Below are 23,756 nucleotides of genomic sequence, written 5' to 3' on the forward strand. Positions count from 1 at the left end.
GAATTTCGATTGGAAGATTTCGGATTACCAGGCCAGGCAAATGAATTTGAGAGCAAAGACTCTTTACAGAGGATGAAACGTTAATGATCAGAGCACTAGAATTAAAGTTTTCATCCTTCATTGTGGCTGCCTCAGCCTTTAATTCTGTAATTTCAGATTGCAGAGAAGTGATATCTTGAGCCATTGCTCTTTAAGTGGAAACCACATTAAGAAACTTCTGTACGATGATCGTTGATGTTTTTTTTTTTTACAAGGAGTTGCGGAATCCTTTTTACAGATTTTCTTTAGTCTTGCGAACAAAGGGGGTATCTGGGACTCCCAAAAAAACAGGCCTACCTACCTACTAAACCGCCACCTCCTTGTTGCCCTTCCCCCCAGCCAGGGACTATGTTGATATTACTTCTGACTGGGGGTTCTGTCCGTGTTCGTCCGTTCGTGCTGTTCCTCCCTATTTCGTTACGTCGCGTCACTCTGTCTGCTCAGTCATCTGTCAAGCAGCCGTCTACGTTCTTCCGTCTCAGTATGATTTCCGTATAGGTGGCGACTAAGCGCTACCATTCCGGGTTCAGGCAGCATGACTTCCATGATGTTATCGGGGGTGATGCGGCTGACCGTCGTTGCTAGTTCTTGTCTAAGTAAGTCCGGTCCAGTGGTCACACACGAAAACGTATGTTCCGCGTCGCCTGGTTCATGTCCACAGTACTTACAGCCCGGTGTCCGTACTCGGCTCATGTTACATAGGTCGGAAGTAACCGTGACCCGTTAAGAGCTGGGTGACGTAAAAATTTACATCGCCAAACTTCCTTTCGAGCTACGGCCTCAGGTCCCGTATGAGGCGTCTCGTCCAGTTACCACCTTGTTTTACTATCCACCGTCCTATAGAAACGCCTATACTAAGAGCGCGGTCACCGCACCAGGTAGTGACCGTAGGGAGTGCGTCCACAAACGCAGAAAGCTTAAACTAAAAATTTGACTGTTGCACCGAGACTGGGAATCACGGGTGGGCTTTGCAGCTACCGGACCCGTGGTTCCTGCGCTGGCTCGGTGACACGCTCGATTTGCATGCAGCAATTGAACTACGATTTAAGGAGCCCTGAAAAGGACTGGGATTTTGATAGCCTCTCGTGGTTGGACTCTCGATGTCAGATCCTCGTTGTTGGACTCTCGAAATCGCGAAATTGTGGACCCGTGCTGGTGACTGATGCGCGTCGGATGGTAGAGAGAAATAATGCCAGCAGAGATGTTCAGTTAGAAGTGGTTATTTCATTCCCGTAAGCTGGTGAAGTACAACAGTTGGAGATTGATTCTAGCAAAACCGGTGACATTCAAGGATGAAGGCTCGCAGGAACCTTTGCGGCGCTCGATCCGGGAAGGAATGATACTGTGGCTCTGCGGGAGCCTGGTATTTATACAAAAATCGGCCTCGCCCAGATTGGCTGAGGGCCATACGGTGGGGAAGCGCCACGGCGCTGATTATGGAGTCGTGCGGTGGGGGAATCTTAGAGAGCCGTGCGGCTCTGGGATTGGTGCGCCGGTACCTACGAGGCCCTGATCGGTGCGCTAGTACCTACGAGGCCCTGATTGGCGCGCTAGTACTTACGAGCTACTTTTTTAGTCTAAATATTTTAGTTACTTACTCTCATTTTGGTTTGAGGGTTTTTAGGATTTCATTTTCGTTGTATTTATATGATTAAATAAGAAGAAAAAACGTAACGATACACGTCACACACACATGGCAAGCATTCGTGTGCGTGAGAACAGCCGAGTCCAACGCCCCACCACGGAGAGGGAAAGCCCGTACCGCGTGCCCCGCCGCACCACGGAGCAGATACTATATAAGGCGACACCTCCGTGATTTCAATAGCAAGTGTCTCTCGGCATAGCGCCCGACTATCACAGGCTAAACGAAGTTATCCTCTGCGTCCAGCCCAGGCCCACACTCCCAACATCTGTGACCCAGGGTCTCTCGGCATAGCGTCCGACCATCACTGGCCACAGAAACCACAAATCCGTGGTGACACCCTCACCACTAACACTATCGATACTCTGTAAAGCCCATGCAACCGTAGAGTATAAGTTCTCGGCAAAGCCCATGCCAATCTAATTTGTAAAGTCTCGGTATAGCTCATACCACCACAATAACTATCTCGATTCACTCAGAAAAACATCACCCGCATAAAGCTACAAGTATCCTCACTCTCAGGACACCCCATAGAAAAATTAAACTAAGGAATCACTCGTCGAAAGTCTCTCGGCATTGCGACCGACTATCCTTCGACAAGTAATTCCAAAACACTCCTCTTTATTTGTGTCTCTCCGCATTGCTGCGGACTATCACATCATAAAGGGAATTTCCGATCTCTACAAAATCTTCATCCCAGCCTTCCCCAGCCGATGATGAAAACATAGTCCGGCGCGCGTATGATGTAAACATCGCAAAGTTGGACACCTGAGGCCACCTCCTATTCCTATCTCTCTCTATCTCATTGCCAGTCCGATTTCCTCGACAGCTGAGCCAGTCAGTGAACCCGTCTCAACATAACAAACAGAAGTAAGGAATCACAGTACCCGTATTACCCACGCAAATAAGCGAGGTGCAAAGATTTACTTATTTCGTCTCAGTTACGGAAAAAGACACGGATAAAATATACGTGTAATACAAGAGCCTTAACGACTGTTACTGCGGCTGGAGAGGCGAAACAATCGCCATTCGATTGCATGATATAGAAAGATTTTGTCCTAGCATTTACTGAAACATAAACCATTAATGTCGAAAATTCCTTACCTTTTCCTCAATACGAATCACACAATTCTTGCTTTTAAACTAAAATTCACAATATAGAGTGAATATTTTACACGAACATTTACAACGTTGTGGACTTGTGCACTACTCGAGAAACGACAGCGTACTGAGGAAGATCGGTGAGCCAATCACACTAGCCGTGACAACTAATCGGGGGACCAGGGGGGGGGGGACCTCAATGAGGTCCCTCTGGTAGCGATTTTAGAACCAGTATGGATATGTGTACACGAAAGGGAACGGTAGGTAATCTCCGAAAAGTTAAGCTGGAGGCACAGGCCTGAAATAGATATGGGGGATTCTCTGTCAAACGAGCCACTTTTTTTTCGACCATCTCAGATCTACCTCATAACTAGTTATATCAAAGTACTGCTAAAAGGCATTCTATGTGAATTTCATCAGATTTTTAAATTAATAATTTTAGAAAATATCGTTTTTTTTCAAATGAATATATCTCGGGAACTTAAAGGAACTGAAAAAAAAATGCTTTCCCATAAAAGTTGTAGTTTTATGTTAGCTTTCGAGCGGACGACTCGAAATATTTTTTATGTTCTGGTAACGATGACTTTTTACGAAAAAAGGGGAGAATTATTTTTTTATTCGGAAACAGCCATTTTTTGCTGAAAAAATTACAGAGTTCTCCAATGTGTCTGACGCGAGATCGTCAAACATACTAAAAGACTCTGTAATTTTTTCAGTCAAAAAAGACTGGCTATTTTTGAATAAAAAAAAGTTCATTTTTGTCATTTTATTTTTTTTACCCTAGAACCTCGATCCGTACCACTCTGGCGATTTTTTTGCGATATCGTCAGACATATTGGAAACTCTGTATTTTTTCAGGCAAAAAATGGCTATTTCTGAATAAAAAAATAATTTTACCCTTTTTTCGTAAAAAATTATCGTTACCGGGAGTGGGACTTAAAAGTTCCAAGGCCTAAAATAGCGAACAGGTATTCTGTATATCTATATATGGCTGTATACGCATATCTAGATATACAGAATGCCTGTTCGCTATTTTAGGCCTTCGAACTTTTGAGTCCCACCCGTTACCGGAACGTAAAAATTATTTCGAATGTCCGCTCGAAAGCTAACATGAAATTGCAACTTTTATATGAAAACATTTTTTTTCGGTTACTTCAAGTTTCCGAGATATATCCGGTTGAAAAAGAAACGGTATTTTCTAAAATTATGAATTTATAAATCTGAAAAAATTCACATAGAGTGCCTTTTAGTAGTACTTTGATATAATCAGTTATAGGGTAGATCTGAGATGGTCGAAAAAAAGTGGCCGGTTCGACAGAGAATCCCTCATATACAGAATGTCTGTTCGAAATTTAAGTCGTTCTAACTTCTGATACCCACTCTATAATCGCAGCCAGTCATTGCATGAAAAGCAAGTAAAGATTTTGCCAGAGTGGATTCTAATGTCTCGTGTAAACGTGAAACGTCAATGTAATGACGGAAATTACCGACGCGAATATCCATAGAAATCTTGACGAGACTTTTCACGAATTCCATATTTCCGAGCATTATTATTAATATGTCCGTGTCCGAACATCGGATGATGACTCGACTCCGTTTATTTATTTGACAGGCATGGTAAAACGATCTTTATATCCACCTCTTCGTGCTCTTGGCAGGTTAAATCTTCATTAATTATTTGGCTAACAAAACCATCTTTCACCGAATATTGAAAACACATGTCATAATTGATGTGAATGGTTTTATTACCGATTAAGCGCGCCATATCCTTTTCTGCCCAATTATCAATAATGAATTTTACCAAGCATTTTTGAATTTGATATTTTTCAATTCTTTAGCGAAATCTGAAGGTCTAACTTGTTGTGGTTCTCTGATCCGAAAATCTGCAGGTTTTATGTTTTCTCGCAATTCATGCTCGGTGTCCTTGATAGATGGACAGAAATACCTGTCGAATATCCGATCGATCTTTGCAACATTATGTTTACACAAAATGTACAAAATTTTTATCGAGATATCTCCAAATGTTCGTGGAATGTCTTTTAAGGTATGCAGTAAAAAGAAACCATCGATAATTAAAACATCTGTAGACTCCGGTTCATTGCTCTCAATTTTCTTTTCAAGTTCTCGTATCAACGCTGCTTTGTCAATTTTATTTATTGTTCCGTCCATATGACAAAGTGATAACGGCACAGGAGTTATCGGGTAATACAGCACTTTTTCGATGCTTATATTTTGTTTAAGGACAATGCTAAAAGCCGCCCAAATAAATCTCGTATACGTATATCCTACATTTACCACAAATCATACAGCTGAGTGCATTTTCATCAGCAGTCAATTCATCTTCTGGTGTACTGGCATCAGCTACTGTACTGTCATCAACTGTCGTCCTGTCATCAGCTACCGTTTTATCGTCAACTCCTCGATCACCTTCAGGGTTTTCACTGTAATGTCACAAATTTAAAATTGGGGCATTCCATTTAATTTTTTGATTGTGTTCTTACATATTGAAACGTAGCACTCGCGGAGTTGCCCGAGCCCGCTCAAACTCACGAAATATTACGAGAACTAAAAACATCGCGGACGGTCGTGCGCGTCGTGTGTCTCACTTGGCGGCCATCTTGGGGACTGGCACAAAGGCCCGAGCGAGCCGACGGGCAACGCTCTGAACGACGCCACGAGCCAAAATTAACACTTAAGGAGTTTCGGTACAGCTTATCATTGGGGGGGGGTCAGGGTGGCAAATCTATTGTATTCTCGCAGGGCGCCAACTTCTACACTCTCACTTTTCATTATTAAGAGTAGGCTTTATTACGAATAATATGTATGTAATTATGTATCCATCCATATTTTCTGTAATGAATGTTATAGTTTACTTTACATTTTATGGATATTTTTTATGTTATTTCTAAAAATTATCGAAAAATGTGACGCGAACGTGACAACCGCGGCATTGCTCCGTCGTGTTTCGTTTCGCGTGTAGTGGCCGGCCTGCTCTGTCGACAGGTCTTCTCGAACAGCTGTGTGGACAATCTAACCTCGGTCTCAAAGTTTCAACCTCGCGATCATTTTGTCAGTAGTGTTGATTTTTTTTTTTTTTTGTTATGGTGCTAAGAAAATGGTGGAAAGGCAAATGGGTGACCGAAGCTGTTCATGATAAAAGAGTGAAACAGACAGAGGTTGGACAAAATATGAATATTGCTGGGTTTCATACGATACACATAACCTCATCTATCCACTTCACTTGACCGTTTGAAATTTTGCTCCGATCCTGACATAATGCAACGTTGCCGTTACTTTCTTCGACCGTGGCGAGTCGATGGAAAATGAGCAGTTCAGTAATTTGTTTTTACGAAAATCTAACAAACTATGCAGAGAAACTTCTTGAAAATTTGATACAATTATCAGTTTAATACAACGTGGAAGTTGGTGTTTTTCTTTTTAATGTGTAAATATTTTTTAAATTATGACAAAAAAAAATGTGGTTTATGCCATCTAATCTCGTGTTAAAATGCTTCATAAAAAAAATTTATTTTTCAAAAACTGTGTTGTAAATCAATCTCAATTTTGGCAGGTGAGCCTTGACATTATCAACGAACATATAGAAAAAATTTCAAAATAACCTAAGCATTTTGGTTTACTGTACCGAAACTCCTTAATTTATTTTTTTATTTTTCAATTATTACTGACCTTTCCGTTAATCAATACGAGCGTAATTAGGCTCAAAATGTCAGTAAAAATAGCCGCTATCAAAGAAAAATAACGGGGAAATTGAATTCTTTAGAAAAATCGTGTAAACTCAAATATAACGAATTTGATCTCGAACGTGACTTTTCATGATTTTCCGAAATTAATTAATTTGAACAATATTGAGTAAAATAATGGAGCCAAATGGTTCAAATGATTTAGGGTACATTATACTTGGACGCTGACAGCGTTAATAGCGCTATTTTGCGTTCGACTTGGCGTTATGAACGCTACAAACGTTTAGATGGGTGTGTTTAGAATTGTGTTCTCAACGCTTCCGACGTTCAAGTGGTTTAACGCATCCACAGAGAGAATCGTCTGTTATCTCTGTTATCGTACTACTGCTTGTTTCACTGTCTTCACTTTTCGATGAATCCAGTGTTATTTCGTCGAGTAATTGAAAAAGAACAAGATCACTTGTTGGTTCTGCCATTTTGTAATCTCACCAAGTCGAACATGACGTGAATGCAACCAGCGTCACCGCATTCACTTCAAATCGAACACGTTTTAGCGTTATTAGCGTTAGTAACGCTGTCAGCGTCCAAGTAGAATGTACCCTTAATAATCGCGATTCTCATTCAATTTTTATTATTTCAAAATAATGTTGAGCTGAAAAACATGGAAAACGGAATTCGGTGCATCGGGCAAGAATGCGTTCAGCCAATGGCAAGACGCGAATGATGACAGCGAGCCAACAGCAAGCCCCGTAACAAAAGAATGAGCAGAACGAGTGCAAAAACAGAAAATTCGGTGTTTACGAACGTTATTGGTGGGGAACAGGGTATAAAACCTGGTGCATGGCTCATTGGGCAGGCAGCTCTCTCTCTCTGCCGCAAGGACCAGTTCGGTTCTCCTAGAGACTCAACTAGCCTAGACAAACAGAAGACACTCTATTCTAGCATCGACCCTGTGGTCCGTGTACTACAAAACTGCCTAACCTTAGTGAATGCTCAGGATATTGGCCAGACTCGGCGACGTATCGAGCCCATGGTCTGGGCTTTACATCCTAACCTGTCTTGTGTTTTGAACATTGGCACCATTAGGTGATGTTTGAGGCCCGTGGTCAAGAGCAAACTTTCAATTTTCATTTTTTTAGGTTTGCATAAAATGGAGGAAATGATCAATTGATTTTATGATTTTTTTAATTAAATTCAAGATTGTTTAAATTCTATCCGAATTGGTCAGGTAAAAACGAACAAATTAATGTAAGAAATAATAATAATAATAATTCTTTTTTTCGTTGTCCATTTAGGCCATCGTACGACACAATAGTCGAAATAAATCGTCCAGTGGATTCTAATCCAATTAAATCAATCACAAAAATCAAAACGAATAAAAACCGTGCTAAAGCAATAATCCAAGAGGCGGCGGTAAGAGTAAAGTTTGTGTAGCTTCAAAGCGATCCTTTCATAGAAGAAGAGTTGTCACGAAATCTCGAAGTGCGAGTTATTTTTGAAACTGCTATAGACGTACTTTGATTGGTTGTCGATGTTGTGCTCGGAGTTCGTTCATGTGCGTATTTCAGATCGCAGAAAAAAGGAAGAAACAATTGCAATACATTCGATCGCTATCGTGTCAGATAAATTTATTTAGCGACATAAGAGTGAAGTGATGGAGTAATTTAGTAAGAGTGCGTGGTTAAAACAACTAAAGACAAGCAAGCGCTTGCGCGCGCGGTGACCCTACTTAAGGACGTTCACGACTAATAATCGAAGACAAAATTTCCGTATTCTCTCGGCTTAGTTCAACTGTCGCTGTGTAGCGCGTGCCACTCTCCCTATTTCGAAACTTTTAGCACGGACGCTATGCACTAATACGAATAAGGCTCTGGCGCACCCTATAAATATACACTAATACATGTATCCTTAGAGCGATGCTGAGATCTGGCAACCTTATCCTTGCTTGCCACGTACTTTCAGCAGTATTCCATTTTGTATAAATTAATTTATTTGTTATTGTTGATAATTTTTCATATCTCATTTTAATATTTATAATCTCGATTGCTAAATTGAACATTCATATGTATGAATGAACAACTTATTTTTATAAAAAAGTGTCATTCCCAAAAAGTCTCCAAAAATGTGAGCCAAAATGTGTAGCCTTAAATGCTTAAATTGACAATTCTTTATAAGATAAATCGTTGAATATCATGAAAATAAATTCCTGCCAGCGATTTTTCGTAAAATTTCGAAAAAGACCAACTTTGGAATGATATCTCTCTAGGCATCTTCACGCAATCTAAATTTTCGTTATGATTCGCTTGGAAGGTATAAAAAACGAAAAAAATGAGCCGTATTAGAAGTCAATTAAGCTAGAAAAAAGCCTGTAGCATTAATTTGAAAATGATCATTTTATTGGAATTTTCAATTCATAACGTGATTATAATGAAAGGCCTCTTGATCTGGACGACTGGATCACATTTTTCTATCATCTAGATGGTATACTAAAGGAAATGGAACTAGTATTATTTGACTTGAACGTAAAGTTTTTGTGAACCATCATTTTAAAAAGAGGCAAAAAATGGCCATTTTTTGATATTTATAAGGCTCGTTCTCGTGACCTTGAGCACTTTAAGAGTTGAAATTTGATATTTGGGGACAGTTTTTAAGGTACTTCAAAGTACCCAAGTTTAAGCAAAATCGAAAGACCCCTCCCGAGAAATTGGGCGAAATCCAATTGATCTACTCATATAAATCGTACACGATGTCTTAGGTTTTTCGGGTCGCTGATCATGAATTTACAATTAGTTTTGCAAAATTAATTAGTTTAAACAAATTAAAGTAAAAAATCAAAGATTTGCAAATTTCTTTTCAGAATCGTGATCTACGCGGAAAAATATATAAGACAAACACCTTTACAATTTGTTGCTGGCCCGAGACTCTCGCCGAGACTATACTTTCTCTAAATAAAACGATTCGCGGTGGTAGGGGTCGAATCGGCAAGTAATTTTGTTGAATCGCGAAGCTCAGAAACCATTTGGCAACTTAAAAATGGAAGTTTCAGCCAATTGAAAAATTCTCTTTCAATTGCGCCCAAAATCAGTATGATCGGTGGCGTAATTGCTGAGAAAAAACTTTGCGCGGGCTCAAGATTATGCAAAAGTTACTAACACATCATAGGTTTGAGATATACGTACACTCCCGTTCAAAAGTTGGGTTTACAGGTCGAAATTTTTGCCCACACTAAAAGTTCGATAGCTCGGTCAAAAATCAATGGAATCGAATTTAATAAACGTCATTTTGAAGGAGATAAATTGAGCTTTAATTTGCTATTTCTTAAATCTGTTTACGATTTTTTTTCAGCTGGCACATTTTGTTTTATTTTTTATATTGTACGATTTTTTTTCGCACGGTTATCTTAATGCCTTAGGAAAAAAAGGTTGGGACAAGTATAGTGATGATCCCTCGTTTGCTGATAATTCCATCCATAAAAAAAAAACTTGGAAAAAATTTTTAAAAAATTGTAAAAAAAATTATTTTATAAAAAAAATACACAATTCGAAAAAAAATTCACAAATCTTGAAAATACATTATATTTGAACAAAAACTAATCTGTATCTCTTTTTTAAAAAATCAAAAGAATCAAATAACAATGGGCCGGACAAGTACTTTTAACACATATTTAAATATAATTTGTATCAATCCAAGCGACGTCGAATATTGTGAATAATATCAGCAGCTCTTGAAAGTCTGAAAAGTATCGATTTTCTTATAAGTCTCTGCCACCATAGAGTAACAAATGACTAGCTTTCATGTGATTTTTTTGGATTTAAAACCTTCTTAAAACAATTTAATAATGTCAAAATTTGGAGTTACTAATAAAATACTTGTCCACCGATTGATATCATAAATTTTAGTGCTACACGTAACTCAAGTGATAACTTTTTTCAATTCATTAGGAAATACTTGGCCTCGAATTGATATAATAAATTTTAATGCTGTACGTAAATTAGATGGAATTTTTTTCAATTGATTTAGCTGTTCGAATCAAATAAGAAGAATGAGGCATCGGTTTCCAAGTTTTTTTTTTATGGATATGCTTATTGGGAACCCAAGACCATGCAGAAATACGTATAACGAAAAAAAAAACCTATTTTTCGTCAAAATTGTACTGGAAATATTTCGTCACAGGTCTATTCAAGGACTTTGGTAATTTTTTTCCTTGTACCAAGGAGACTATAGGGAAGGAGTCCAATCTCGGCAATCGGGCACGTCCGTAAAAGTGTCAGGAAAGAGGGTTCCTCTCGAGCGGCGCTGTTGTAGGTACTGTACGGGTTAACGCATGCGCATTATGTACACGTTATCACGCGCATGCGTTGCTGCCAGCTGACACTGTTGATAGTTTTTGTGGGTCTAACCGTGGTCTAACCTATCTTTGTAAAATGGAATACACTGACACAGTGGCTATTGCTGTTAAAATAAATTAACATATTGCAGTCATTTTTTATATGAATGAATAAAAAAAAACATAATTCAACAAAATCAATTGATTTTTTAAAATTTCTGCTATAGTCAGAACAATAACTATCTATGATGAAAAAAAAATAAAACAAAGGAGGATTTGAACCGCGGACTCCACGAGTATCAGCCCGTCATTGAACCATTACACCACGTAAGCTAATGATATCCTAAACGGCAGAAAATGCTACTGGCTTATCCGGGCCGCTTGATATGTTAAGGTTTTATGAAACAGTAACTATGGTCACAAAAACTATAGTTATCAATATAATTTTAAAATATTCATAAATATCATGCAAAAAAAATTTGTGACAAAAAATTTCTTTCGACATGAGTATGTGAACAGGCAATTTCCCGGATGCTATGGTTTTCTTAGCAGCGCGACATACGAGAGGAGATAAGCTGATACTTGGAATGTGTAAAGTACAGGGTTTTACGTTGCTGGAGAATATTATTACAATACATATTAGTATTTTCGATTACGAGCACTCATAATCGTTGATCCAACAATTTTTGACAGGCGCGAAAGTTCTTTAAATCCACGATTCCGCCGCCATGGCGGTCAGTTTCACCAACGACATTGATTTTATTACTATAAATATCTGTACACAAACGACAATGCGACGCGAGTGGCCGTTCCTCGAACCCGGGTTCCCGACATTTTCACGGACGTTTTTCTAACAGGCGCCCAATACGGAGATTGGACTCCTTCCCTATAGTCTCCTTGCCTTGTACTCTCATATGTTATGCTTTTTGGGAACCCAAGAGTACGGTGCAAAGCGGGTTGCGGTCCGAGATATGATTTTCGGCTTATAACGTTAGAAAAAAGAAAGGAAAAGAGGAAAGATAGATTAAATTCAAGACACAACAAATCCAACAGAATTGGCCATTTTTAAATGTCGCTTTTGCATTCTGAATCTAGACTTTTTCGTGTCATCCAAAACGTGCCCCCGATGAAATATATTTCCAAAGTTTGCAAGTGGCCGCTTAGATCCAATTATCTACAGTTTGATAGTTGTTGAAAAAAGGTACCCGGAAACATTTATTATGTCAAAACTCAAAGAAGCAAAAAAAACTGAGCGTACTTAATTCAAAGACGTTTAAGGTACCTGCATTGGTTGTGAAGGAAAACCATTTCATTTCAAGATAATTAAGAAATTCACAAATTTAGCATAGAATTTAGAAAAGGGAAAATTAAATTAATTAGTAAAGCTGAAGACTTTTGTGATGAGTTTTTGAGATTACATGTTATGGTTGGAGTAAAAAATTTGAATGATTGGCACACATGCTGCGACACAAAAATATGGAAGTTTGAAGGTACTCGCTCCATTCCGCAGCAATACAAACTTCAATACTATTTGAAAAAAAAAACACTTTAAAACTTGCTGAACAAAGTTCCATTACATATTACCATAATCAAAGATAGGGGGTGATACTTAGCACATATATTTATCCACAAAAATTTCAAAGTTCGCAGGTATCTGCGAACTATTTAATGTATCTGTGCAATGAGTTTGGAAGACAGCAATTTCAAATCCATCCATAAATGAGCAACTATGACATGCTGTATGCAAAATGACATAGCACACATAATATTCAGAAATTCTGTAGGTTTCCATGATGTTGGCAGGCATTATACTTAATCGCATCCAAAACTGAGCAACTGTAGACTTATCGTAATGAATATTTTCACCAATAATTCCACATTTGCAGTTTGCAGAATAGGAATACTCAACATACACGTTATTTCATAAGTATTGTTGTCAAAATTTGAGTTTGCCTACCGCATTCCGAAGATTCAACTTTTCATACTATCAGCAAAAAAAAACATCCAAAGACTTTTTGGAACAAGTTTCAAAATTTATTATTCGACAGACCAGGTGGAAAAAGTATAACTACACTTATATCAACACCAGAAACTGTTTTGAGAATCAGATATACAAAATGTGCGATTGATGATCATAGTTGGAAACCACTTGAATTACGTTACCACAATCAGCATGAAGAAATATTAGAAAATCATAGGATACATATTAGGAAACCAATTAATAATATGTATCCATCCGCTGCAAACCGATGGAGTCAAAACAAGGATCGGATAGAGCAGAGCCAAACTCAATAGGAAGCAAAATATGGGAATATTCAAAAATAATGATGACACAAGAAATAAATTAGAAAACATTTATTCGATTGGAGTTTCTCACATTATACGAACAGTTTCGTGTGTTCCTTGTTTTGTTAATTATCAACCATAATATTTCAGATCGCAAAAATAAAATTTAACGTTATAGGTTGACGAACGTTTTTCCTCACAAACTTCCAGACCTATTTTTGATAAACTGATTTGCCTTATTTATATTATTCACTAACTATGCGAACGTTTGTTACATTTTTCTCGCACTTCGTAACGTCAAACCCCGGCTGGTTTGTTACCACACAGCTATCAGAGGGAACTCATATATATAACCTACATTATTACACATGATATATAGTCACGCAACTGACGATATATTTACACTGAACAATATTCCGCGCACTCTGGTTTAATTATTAAAAAGATTATCTCAGTTGACACTTATTTCCAATCGAACGAAATAATGAAATCTTGAAAAGTTTCGTCGTTGACATACATCGCGCACTTTTTATGTTCTTTTTCACACACAGATCACAGACTATATTTACGCGGCCGCTTTTATACCGGTTTAGTATACTACAAGTTTTAACAAAATAAATACTAATATGCGCTCCGTCAGATGACGAAAATTATTTTTAGTTATCCCGCACGCCTTCATAACATCATAACCCCAAACGTCAACATGACGTAAAACTTCGGCTGGTGACTTTCGAGCTCTCGAGCTCCTTAGCTTTCCACCAATCCTCCTTGCTCTTTTTATTCAATGTCATTGGCCCAGAAATTTTCTCACCCTTCATTGGTTGCAACAAAATTTCTCTCACCGGGGATTGGTGATCATGGGAACCAAGGAGCCTAGTTTGTAGCGGTTGGGGTACGCGTATACAGATACGTCAAATCCGGAATGTGTTAGTAACTTTTGAATAATCTTAAAAGCCCGTGCAAAGTTTTTTCTCAGAAATTACGTTACGGATCATACTGATTTTGGGCTCATTCGATAGAGAACTTCTTAATTAGCGGAAAGTTCAATTTTCAAAGCCGTACATAACTCATGAGCTTCACAATTAAAGAAAATCATATGCCAATTTTACTCCCACCACCGCGAATCATTTTATTCAGAGAAAGTATAGTCTCGACGCGAGCCTCAGGCCAGCAGACGACAGGGTTGTTAATGTACTTGTGCCGAGACTCTACCGAGTCTCTTGATTTCAGCAAAAAATGAAGAGTTTCAGAAATTCCCTGACTGACGACGATACCGTGATTTACGGTGTTGGGACTAGAGTGTCGACACTCCAGTAACAATGAATATTCAACGAGTGTCGGTGTCGACACCGAAAATGCACAGTGTCGACACTCTAGTAGTGATCGATATACGACCAGTTTCGGTATCGACACCGAAACTGCATAGTTCATAATGGCCCTTCCGACACTCTCTGTCCACGGTGTCGTGATTTGTCAGGGTTGTAGCGTATTTCGAAAACTTTGGGGGTTTCGAGGAAATGTCAAGAGCGTAAAAAGTTGTATCGGTTTATAATAAACTTGTTCTAATTATTTGAGTTTTCGTTTTTGAAATTATTTTTTTTTATTTTTTTTGTTAGGTCTTGGTTGACAGTAACTCGAGAAATACGGGGTTTGGGATAAAATTTCAAGAGGGAACCAAGTTTTAATTTGTAATTTTGTACTCACTGACATTTTTTCAAATTTTTTTGTCGTTTTTTTTTTTTAAATAAGCGAGGTACTTTTTTTTACATATAATCGTAATCCCCACATCATTTCGATAGAAAACATTATTCTCTTAGTCTCTTACCTTATTTACATCTCTTTCTCATCGAAAAAGCCGCCTTTGGATTGAAGCACTGCGTTGACGAGTCGTGGCATTCGCTCGATTAATTTGTTGATTATGGCTCGTAACAAATGATATTACTTTAATGTGATTTTTTTGGATTTAAACGTTTCTTAGAACAATTGAATAATGTTAAAACTCAAAATTACTAATAAATCACTTGTCTTTCGATGATATGATAAATTTTAGTGCTGCACCTAACTCAAAGGGTAACTTTTTTGATTCATCAGAACTCTCTCAAGTTCCTGATGGTTCCCGTAAGAATGAATATTCCGAGAAATGAAAAAACGAGAAATGACAAATCCAAATCGAAATTTTTTTTTAAATTAATTAAAAAGAAATTCCATCCTAGTTTCGTTCAGCATATTAAAATTTATGATATCAATTCGAGGCCAAGTATTTAATGATAATTCAGAATATTCATTCCTACGAGTACCATCAGGAACTTGGGAAAGTTCTTATGAATCAAAAAAGTTACCCTTTGAGTTACGTGCAGCACTAAAATTTATGATACCAATCGGGGGACAAGTGTTTTATGTAATTCCGAGTTTTAGCATTATGAAATTGTTCTAAGCGTTTAAATCCAAAAAAAAATACATCGAAGGTATAGTAATTTGTTACTCTATGGTGGCAAAGACTTATAAGAAAATAGATTCTTCTCAGACTTTCTGGATCTTCTGGTAGGTATTATTCACAAAATTCCACGTCGATTGGATCGATACAAATTATGTTTAAATATGTGTTAAAAGTACTTGTCCGGCTCCACAAGCATTTTTCTTATTTTATACTAAACGATGAAGCTAGCCAAAAGGACAGCTCGAAATAAAATTATTTTGGCCGGCCCACCGCATACTTCAATATTCCATAAGAAAAACACGTGAAAAAAACTTCGGTGAATATTGTTCCATATAATCTGTAAAAAAAAAGAAAAATGAAATGACGAAAAAAGAAATTGGGCTGAAAGCTATGTTTTCTTATATTTTTTTGAAAATTAAGCCACAAAGTAGCAATTTTAGACTTAAACGGTTCGGCAATACGCCAACGTTATGTCAACGCCAAGTAAGCCATTTTCGCTTTGTAAGTCCCGCAACGAAAACATCTGGTCTTCTCCCCATTTTTCGTCTTGGATCGCGTCTCAATTTCGCCGGCCACCTCTTTTGCGGTCGAAATTTCTCCGAGCCCCTCTGGCTCATCCCCCCCCCCCCCCTCTCTTGTGATCCGACTTATTCTTTTGGAATTGTTCTTTTTATTTTAAACGTGAGTGAGTACTGTGGTGCAAGTTCGAAGGCGCTTTTTCGCGTGATCCCTCCTCCCTCCTCACCCTTCACACATCAAATTGTTCTTAGATTCGTATCGAATAATTCAGCGAATTATTAATCCTTAATAGTCACACGGAGTATATTGGACCTCAGCCGTTTTTCGACTAACGATACCAAATAGAAATTTCGAGAAAATGAGACTTGTGGTGCCCTCGGTCGATAGTTCGAATCTTTGAAAAGAGAGCCTCTTCGTTATTATTTGAAAGGGCCCGTTAGTTTAGTTTCGGTAGTCGATCAAGTCAGACCGTGCGAAGATCTGGGGTCCGATCCACCCCAGCGTGACCAATTTAACTAATACTACCTGAAAGCGTGATTCCTCAGGTTTATAGAACGAGTTGATTTTTTTTTCTATTGAAAATTACGATTTCTACATCAATTTTTGTGAAAAAAGTAATTTTTCCTGCATTCTTTTCTTTGACATTTTTTTTTTATATCAAAAATAACAGGAATAGAATAAAATCATTATGGTCGTTACTTAAAGGTTCAAAATACATTGCAGTACTTTTATTTTATTTTTTTTTTTACAGTTTTTCAATTATTTATTTTTCCCCCAAAGTGAGTGGGGTACTTTGGACTCCGTGTGACTATTACGCCAGAAACTTGAGGTGTGACTAGTAAGGGTTAACTTCATGTGTTCGTAATCTCATGGGTATTGCAACCGCGAGACTAAAAGCCATTATTTATTTTCGCTTACTCTCCCGTTTCATTTAGCCCCAATTCGTACTTTTTTCTTTTCCTACTACTAGTCATAGTTTATTGCGGCTATCGAAATCCATGTAACGCGTATTGAGAGATCAAAGATTAGAATTATCTCGATTATTTGATTGTTATTATTTTTTGTTATTTTTCCTCATGAAATGTAACTGGCGCCCAACAACAATCGCACGTTTACTTGAAAATAAAGCCAATAATTTATTACTGACTCTCTCTTAAATACTCGTTTTTTATTTACTATTTCTCCCTCCCCCCCCCCCCCTATTTTCCCCTTATTTTTCAGGGGTTAGTGACGAATCCCTTCACAAGGTTTTCATGATCTATGTTGACGGCTCCGCAGTTATCAATGGCTGGGTACATTTTTTCATGGTTTTTGTGGTCTAGATCGACGGCTCCATAGTTTTCGATGTGTAGGAGAATTTCTCCCTGGCTTTTAATGTCTCAGTCGACGGCTCCATAGTTTGCAATGTCTAGGTGAATTTTTCTATGGTTTTTAATGTCAAGGTTGACGGTTCCATAGTTTCCGATATCTAGGCATATTTCACCATGATTTTCGATGTGTATGTTACGACCAAAATTTTCTCGACTCATCTCAAAATCAAATTCTTCCGCTCAAACTGCTTTATAATTTCGAGAAAAAAATGTTATTCTCGTGGACACCAGTCACCAAAATGACACAGTATGATCGGAGGAAAATGATAGTTTGCTAGCTTGGTATACAGCGAGAAAGCGGGGGGGGGGGGGGTGAACTGGCGAATAACGGACAGCACAATAAAATGATAAATGTTCAATCATTATTTGCACCCCTTAACAAACAAATGCCAAAATTACATAAGTCACTTAAGATGAGAATTTTTTTCACTATTAGAAGAACGGCGAAAAGAAGATCAAAAGACGAGAAAAAGTCACGAACTCACACTCTATACGCTCGATCAGGAGCCTACAGTCACCATAATTTATACCGAGCTCGTTATTTTCTGTCACGGTTCTGCTCGTTTTCAAAAATTTATTAAAGATGGAATTCATACTATTAAAAATTATTGAGAGTAAATAAAATCACCGAGCCCCCGATATTCGGTTGGCTCGGCCGAGCTATCACCCGTCGCGCACGTCAGAAATCCCGATCCACTCTCTCCTTCTCACTTACTCTTTCACACACTACTTCCCGACTCTTTTTCGGGAATTTTCAAGAACAATTATCAACTATTGATAATAAGTTTGAGATTTCCGCGTACAGCCACGTAACCGGTTTTATTGCAAATGACAATGTTTCTCGGGAAATCAATCTCACGAGATCGGAACACCAGTAAAAAGATTATTTTGCCGGCAAAATTAACCCGTGGCGAAGTCACCACCATGACTACATTTTCTCGAGTTTTCATTTATTTTACGAGATCGATCATGATACATTTCTCTCGTTTTCAAAAGAATTTGGAATTAGCCAAAATAACAATAATTTCCGAGAACAAATATTCCGAACGAGATCTCACTGATCAAAACGAACAATCAAGGGATAAAACTCACGGTGTTGTACACTCCGTGCATAAAGTCGTTACACGGTGCATGACCACCCCTCGTTCCTTATTTTCGCCTGTTCTGCGACAGGTCCGTCACGTCAATTTTCTCTAATGGGCGTTAGACCGGATACCGAATTTTTGCGGGACTAATTATTTAATTTTTCGATGTTAACAATAACCCCTAGCCCGATTATAGAGATGATTACGACGACTGACGACGGGAAAAGAGAATATTCCGTATTTCGACTGATGAACCGGAAACTCCAAAAGGTCTGACGCCCCCTCTAGACAGGACTCCACTGAGATTTTGATTTGAAGTCCATGATTTCTTGAATTTTTGAAAATATTTGATGACGAGAGCTGTGTAGTTAGATGTGTTTCAGTGGCCTGTTTGTAATTTCGCGTACGAGGAATAACTGGCACGAAAAATAAAACAAAATAGATCGCGTGACGTAAATTAAGTGTTTTATATCATTTCTGTTCTATGAAAGCTTTACGAAGTCGGTGCGCGGCCAAAGTACCGAACAGAAGAGACGGGAGAGCATTTCTTTAGAGCTTCTCATTTTACTCATCAATACGACAAGACGTTGGAAAAAAAACCGTCACAACACATACTTTCTAATAAAATGACTTCCTTAACGGTTCACGTTAATTTTCGCGTAATTTTCGACAAGATAAAAAAAAATTTCATTGACAGGGATCCTTTTTAGAAAGCTGAAAATTTTAGCGGTTTTTGTTTTTCCTGCCTACAAACCACAAAAAAATTAGCGTAATGGCAAATCAGTATATACACACTGTTTTGCGTATTTTTGTAAAAAAAAAAAGCTTCTGATGCAACTACGATTAACCTTTTCCATCATGGTGGGTCATGGTGGGTCACCAGTGATCTTATCAGTTTTCATCCACCTTGATCTTATCAGTTTTTTATTGTTAAAATGACGTTCTGACCATTTGTCATTTTTTTTTCTGTTTTTGAAAAATCTATCGCCGTATTCGTAATCAGTGACCCAAAAAAACCCTAGCAGAGTTTGGGAAAAATTGATTGAGTTTTTAGAATTCGACGACCATGGTTCGAAGTATCCAAAGGGACGAAAAGTTTATAACAAGAATAGTATTATTAAAAATGCAAAAGAATAGATCAAAATATAATTTAAAAAATCCAAAGAATCCAAAGAAAAAAAACACAAAAAGTCTTGCGGATTGCAAATGATATCTTTGTAACTAACTAAATCTTGCAAAACAAAGAGAGCTATTGTTAATCCATCGTGGCTGGACCGAAACATTTTTTCATTCAACCCCATAAAATATTAATTGCCAGATAGAAAAAAATGTATAAAAAAGAAAAAATATAAAACTGTAATGTTCCCACGATAAAACTAGTCTCAAAAATAATTAAGTTAGTCAAAGTTTCCTAGAGAATGTTTTGAAAAAAATTAAAAATGTCCCTCCCAATGAAATCTGTATTTTTTTGCTTCGCGCTGAAGAACCATCAGGAAGATGGACAACATTACCTATTTTTTTCATAAAAATTGATTTTTGGGGTCACTCATTACGAGTCTGGCATTCAATTTTAGAAATTAAAAGTTTATAAACAATTTTCCACTGAATTTTTTACTGAAGTCTGGCTATAGCTAATAACATATATTTCAAGAATCTTCTCCGCTTTTCGCCCTCCAATGTTCTATTTTAGTGAATTGCTGTTAACGCCTCTGAGACCAAATTAAAGAGATGTCATTTTCAAGATACCATTATGTAAAAATATACCATTAACCAGATTTGTTTTTTATTTTCCAGTATATGTAACTAAAGAAAAGTTGTGTACACAATTTTATCTAAATCCCTCTAACTGTTTTTTATTGATAAAATAAACAAAAACATCAAAAAATGTCAATGTTTACACTGTTCATATTCTGTAATGCTAGTATTATTTGGATATTCAGTAAAAACTTTATAAACGATAAGTTTACTTCCCTCTTGAAACAATCACATTCTATCAATTGATATAACATGAGGATACAAAAAAACGCGGATACACTTCGATCATTTGTCATCAAATCGGTATCCCAACTCCAATTAAAAGTATACGTGAAATGCGTGCAGTTTCAAAACAAATTCATATAAAACTTCAATTAGAGAAACGGCCCACTGCAAAATAAAAAAAAAATTGAAAGAAAATGCTTGTCGCATGCCCTACTAATAAATCAAGTGGGCTCGTATAGTACTGTTATTTTATGGTGATAAATTTATTCAAGCTCAACGACGAACAGCCCGGTGGACGAGTGAAAGGATGGAAGGCGACTGGTGGGTGAAAAGTGGATCGATGGCAAAAAGAAGCGAATTCCAAGAATCTGCTATGTTCCTGTCCAATGATTCGAAGTGCGGTCAACTCCAGGAACAAAGAGCTCTCTGAACTCGAAAATTAAAGATGGAAAATCAGGATATTACGTCAACGGAGAAAAAACATAAGTATCACAATTTATCACGTTTTCATAACGCGAGGTGTACATTATTTGCTATAAAGGTGCTGTTGAAATAAGGAGTATAAGAGTGCAATTTGTAAGACGATTGAAAGAGCGATGTGATCAGATGAAACAAGGGGAAAATTATGGCTGGGTGAACAACTGCCAATAAACGTTCGCGACTATCACTCATCTTCACCCGAAGCTGATAATGTCCTGGACGATCACGAGGATGACAAAAACAATAAGCACAATGTAGACAAAATTGATGAGATGTGTAAATTTTACGAAAATTATAATATTAAGGAAATGAATAGTAGAAAGTTTTAGGAAATTAAAACAAAGAACAAATTTATATTTAGTGACAAAAAAGTAGACGGTGATTTGACGGAGGAGGAGGTTAAAAGTAACAAGGCCATAAATGCTCAATCCAATCATGATATAAATGTGTTATTACCTTATAATACTAATAGTAATAATGGTAATGATAACTTTGAGATTAACAAAATGTGCATGGGAATGAGAATATGAATAAGAGTACAGATGATTTAATGGAAAGAGTGGTTTTAAACGAATTGAACGAGAACCCCATCCGACGAAAATATTACAGCATTATAGACTAAGCGTATTTGCGGGCGGTGGAGGTTAAATCAAGGCAAGGGGTATTTATTCTTTGCTGATGAATTTTCAATTGAGAATGATCAGGGCAGTAGAATAACAAAAGTGAGAATATAGTCCTACTGCTTTCCCCTTCCTTCTGCCTCCGTACTTTCCTGAGTACAAACATTGATAATTATTAATCGACGACAGGTGATTTCGAAAACCAGAATGATCTACAATAATTGCGAAGCTATTTTGCAGACATCATAATCATATGAAAATCAAATAGTCACTATTGTGTTGATTAATGTACACAAAATTAACTTTTTCATTATTAGATATTGGTGTGATGTTATCTCGGACTCTCATTTTATACGGAATACTGTAAATAAATAAAATTATCCATTACGAGTATTACAATACACACGACAGGTATTAATATTGTAATAAAATTTGTATTAACCAATATGTATATGTATACGTTTATGAAGATAGCGAAATGGTACGCGTGCGCGCGCGCATGTGCGTGTGTGTGTATGTGTGTGTGTGTGTGTGTCCATGCGTGCATCCGCGCTCGAATATTTATTTGTTTGTGGTCAAAAGAGTGAGTTTGGTGATGTAGTATAAATATATATGTAAGCACATGTCTAAGAATTGTTTATTAATAAACATTGATGAAGCGAATTTATTCAAATAGCGCGATTGTATACATCATTTTGTGGTACGTGCCTACAGGTACTTTTTCTTTCAATATTTTTTCTTGCTTTGTGTTATATTAAGTCCAAAGAAATGAAGCCAAATACTTCAATGTCCTCTTATCGAAGCACACATGTTCTGGTTGCAGTACTTTTTTACCAACTAAAATATGTGGCATAGTATCTTCTGCTTCTCAGATAAAAATGGACGGTATAGAAAAAACTCAGATCAGACAAGAAAAATCATTCTTCTCAACAGTGCTCCCGAGTAACCAAAAATTAAGTCTAGATTCCATAAAAAATCGTGGTATACACGAAACTTTTCAAAGTTTTGATAATAAAATACATCGAAAACTATCATAGCCTTCCAATGAGTTCTCAAAACAGTTGTTTTATAAGAAAGTTTTCCACATAATGAGAATCTGAATTTCAAAAATTTCGATGCAGAGAACAATTTCATTCTAAAAAAATTTGATGGATATAAAAATTGCAGACGGAGTACTTAGCGGGTGTCTATGAATTTTTGCCAATGTAGGGGAGACCGGGGCTAGTTGGCTAATGGGGCAAATTTACTGATAAACAATGACATCGAAACTACTGAATGTAAAAATACACCCTGTTGATATAATTGTTCATCATAATCTCTACATCATCCATGTGTCTCAACGCGTCAGAGCAACATGACGTCTAGGAACTGTGAAGACTTTTCATAAATCCAGGTACGAAACGAAATTTTAACATCAATTTTTCTCTGAAAAATTTTTCCCGCTCCATTGATGATGTTTTCTCGCTAATGTGGGTCCATCTTTTTTTCAAATATTTGAGTATCCGAGTGGTTAATTCTCGTAATTCGAGATGAAATTTTTGAAATTAGTTTACTTTTTCCATTTTAAGATTTTTCTCTAAAGTTTCGTCAGTTTTTCATGCTTTCCTGCCATTGAGATCTTTTGTTATGCATTCTTTCCATTCTTCACAGAATAGAAACAAAAATTCTTAAGATATTTCGTGAGTTGAATTCGAATTTTTGCATGTGTTTTAGATAAAATGACCGTGGCGGGACAACTTGAGAGTTTTAATGACAGCCGAATGAAATATTTACGAAGAAACACTTAATTTTGCAGGCTGAATGGTTAGGAAATGGCACCAAACAACCAAGCTCTTGAAAAAGTCAGAAAGATAAAACACAATCTTGGTGCTCATGAAAGATTTATGCTCGACATAAAATCAAATACGTTTTATTAAGACTCTCAATTTGCGTACGGTTGGTTAGCAGAAAATAGAGTAAATATAACGAAAATTATTACACATTTAATCGAGTTGACAAATAACACCGATGAGAGCATGCCAACACAAAATTTCGTACTGCAAGATGCCAAATATTTCGAGCAAAACTTATCGATGGGTGAGCATTTAACCTTTAGAGGACCGGAGTGATATGAACTTTGTATATAGTTGATACGTGATACCAGATACTAATTTGGATACTTTTCAAGGG

General features: G+C 37.2%; 1 protein-coding gene across 20 annotated transcripts in view; it reads left to right on the plus strand.

The window, feature by feature from the left end:
* The window catches only part of mmd (mind-meld), a 619,790-nt gene extending 597,540 nt beyond the window's left edge, over window positions 1–22,250 (plus strand). For all 20 annotated transcript variants that reach the window (XM_043427306.1, XM_043427287.1, XM_043427309.1 and 17 more), the window contains one exon: window positions 20,760–22,250. In XM_043427306.1, the coding sequence (XP_043283241.1) occupies window positions 20,760–20,790 (31 nt within the window). In that variant the 3' untranslated portion in view covers window positions 20,791–22,250. The remainder of the gene's footprint in view (window positions 1–20,759) is intronic.
* The last annotated feature ends 1,506 nt before the right edge of the window (window positions 22,251–23,756 follow it).

The sequence above is a fragment of the Venturia canescens genome, chromosome 8 (genome assembly GCF_019457755.1).
Source record: "Venturia canescens isolate UGA chromosome 8, ASM1945775v1, whole genome shotgun sequence".
Classification (NCBI taxonomy): domain Eukaryota; kingdom Metazoa; phylum Arthropoda; class Insecta; order Hymenoptera; family Ichneumonidae; genus Venturia; species Venturia canescens.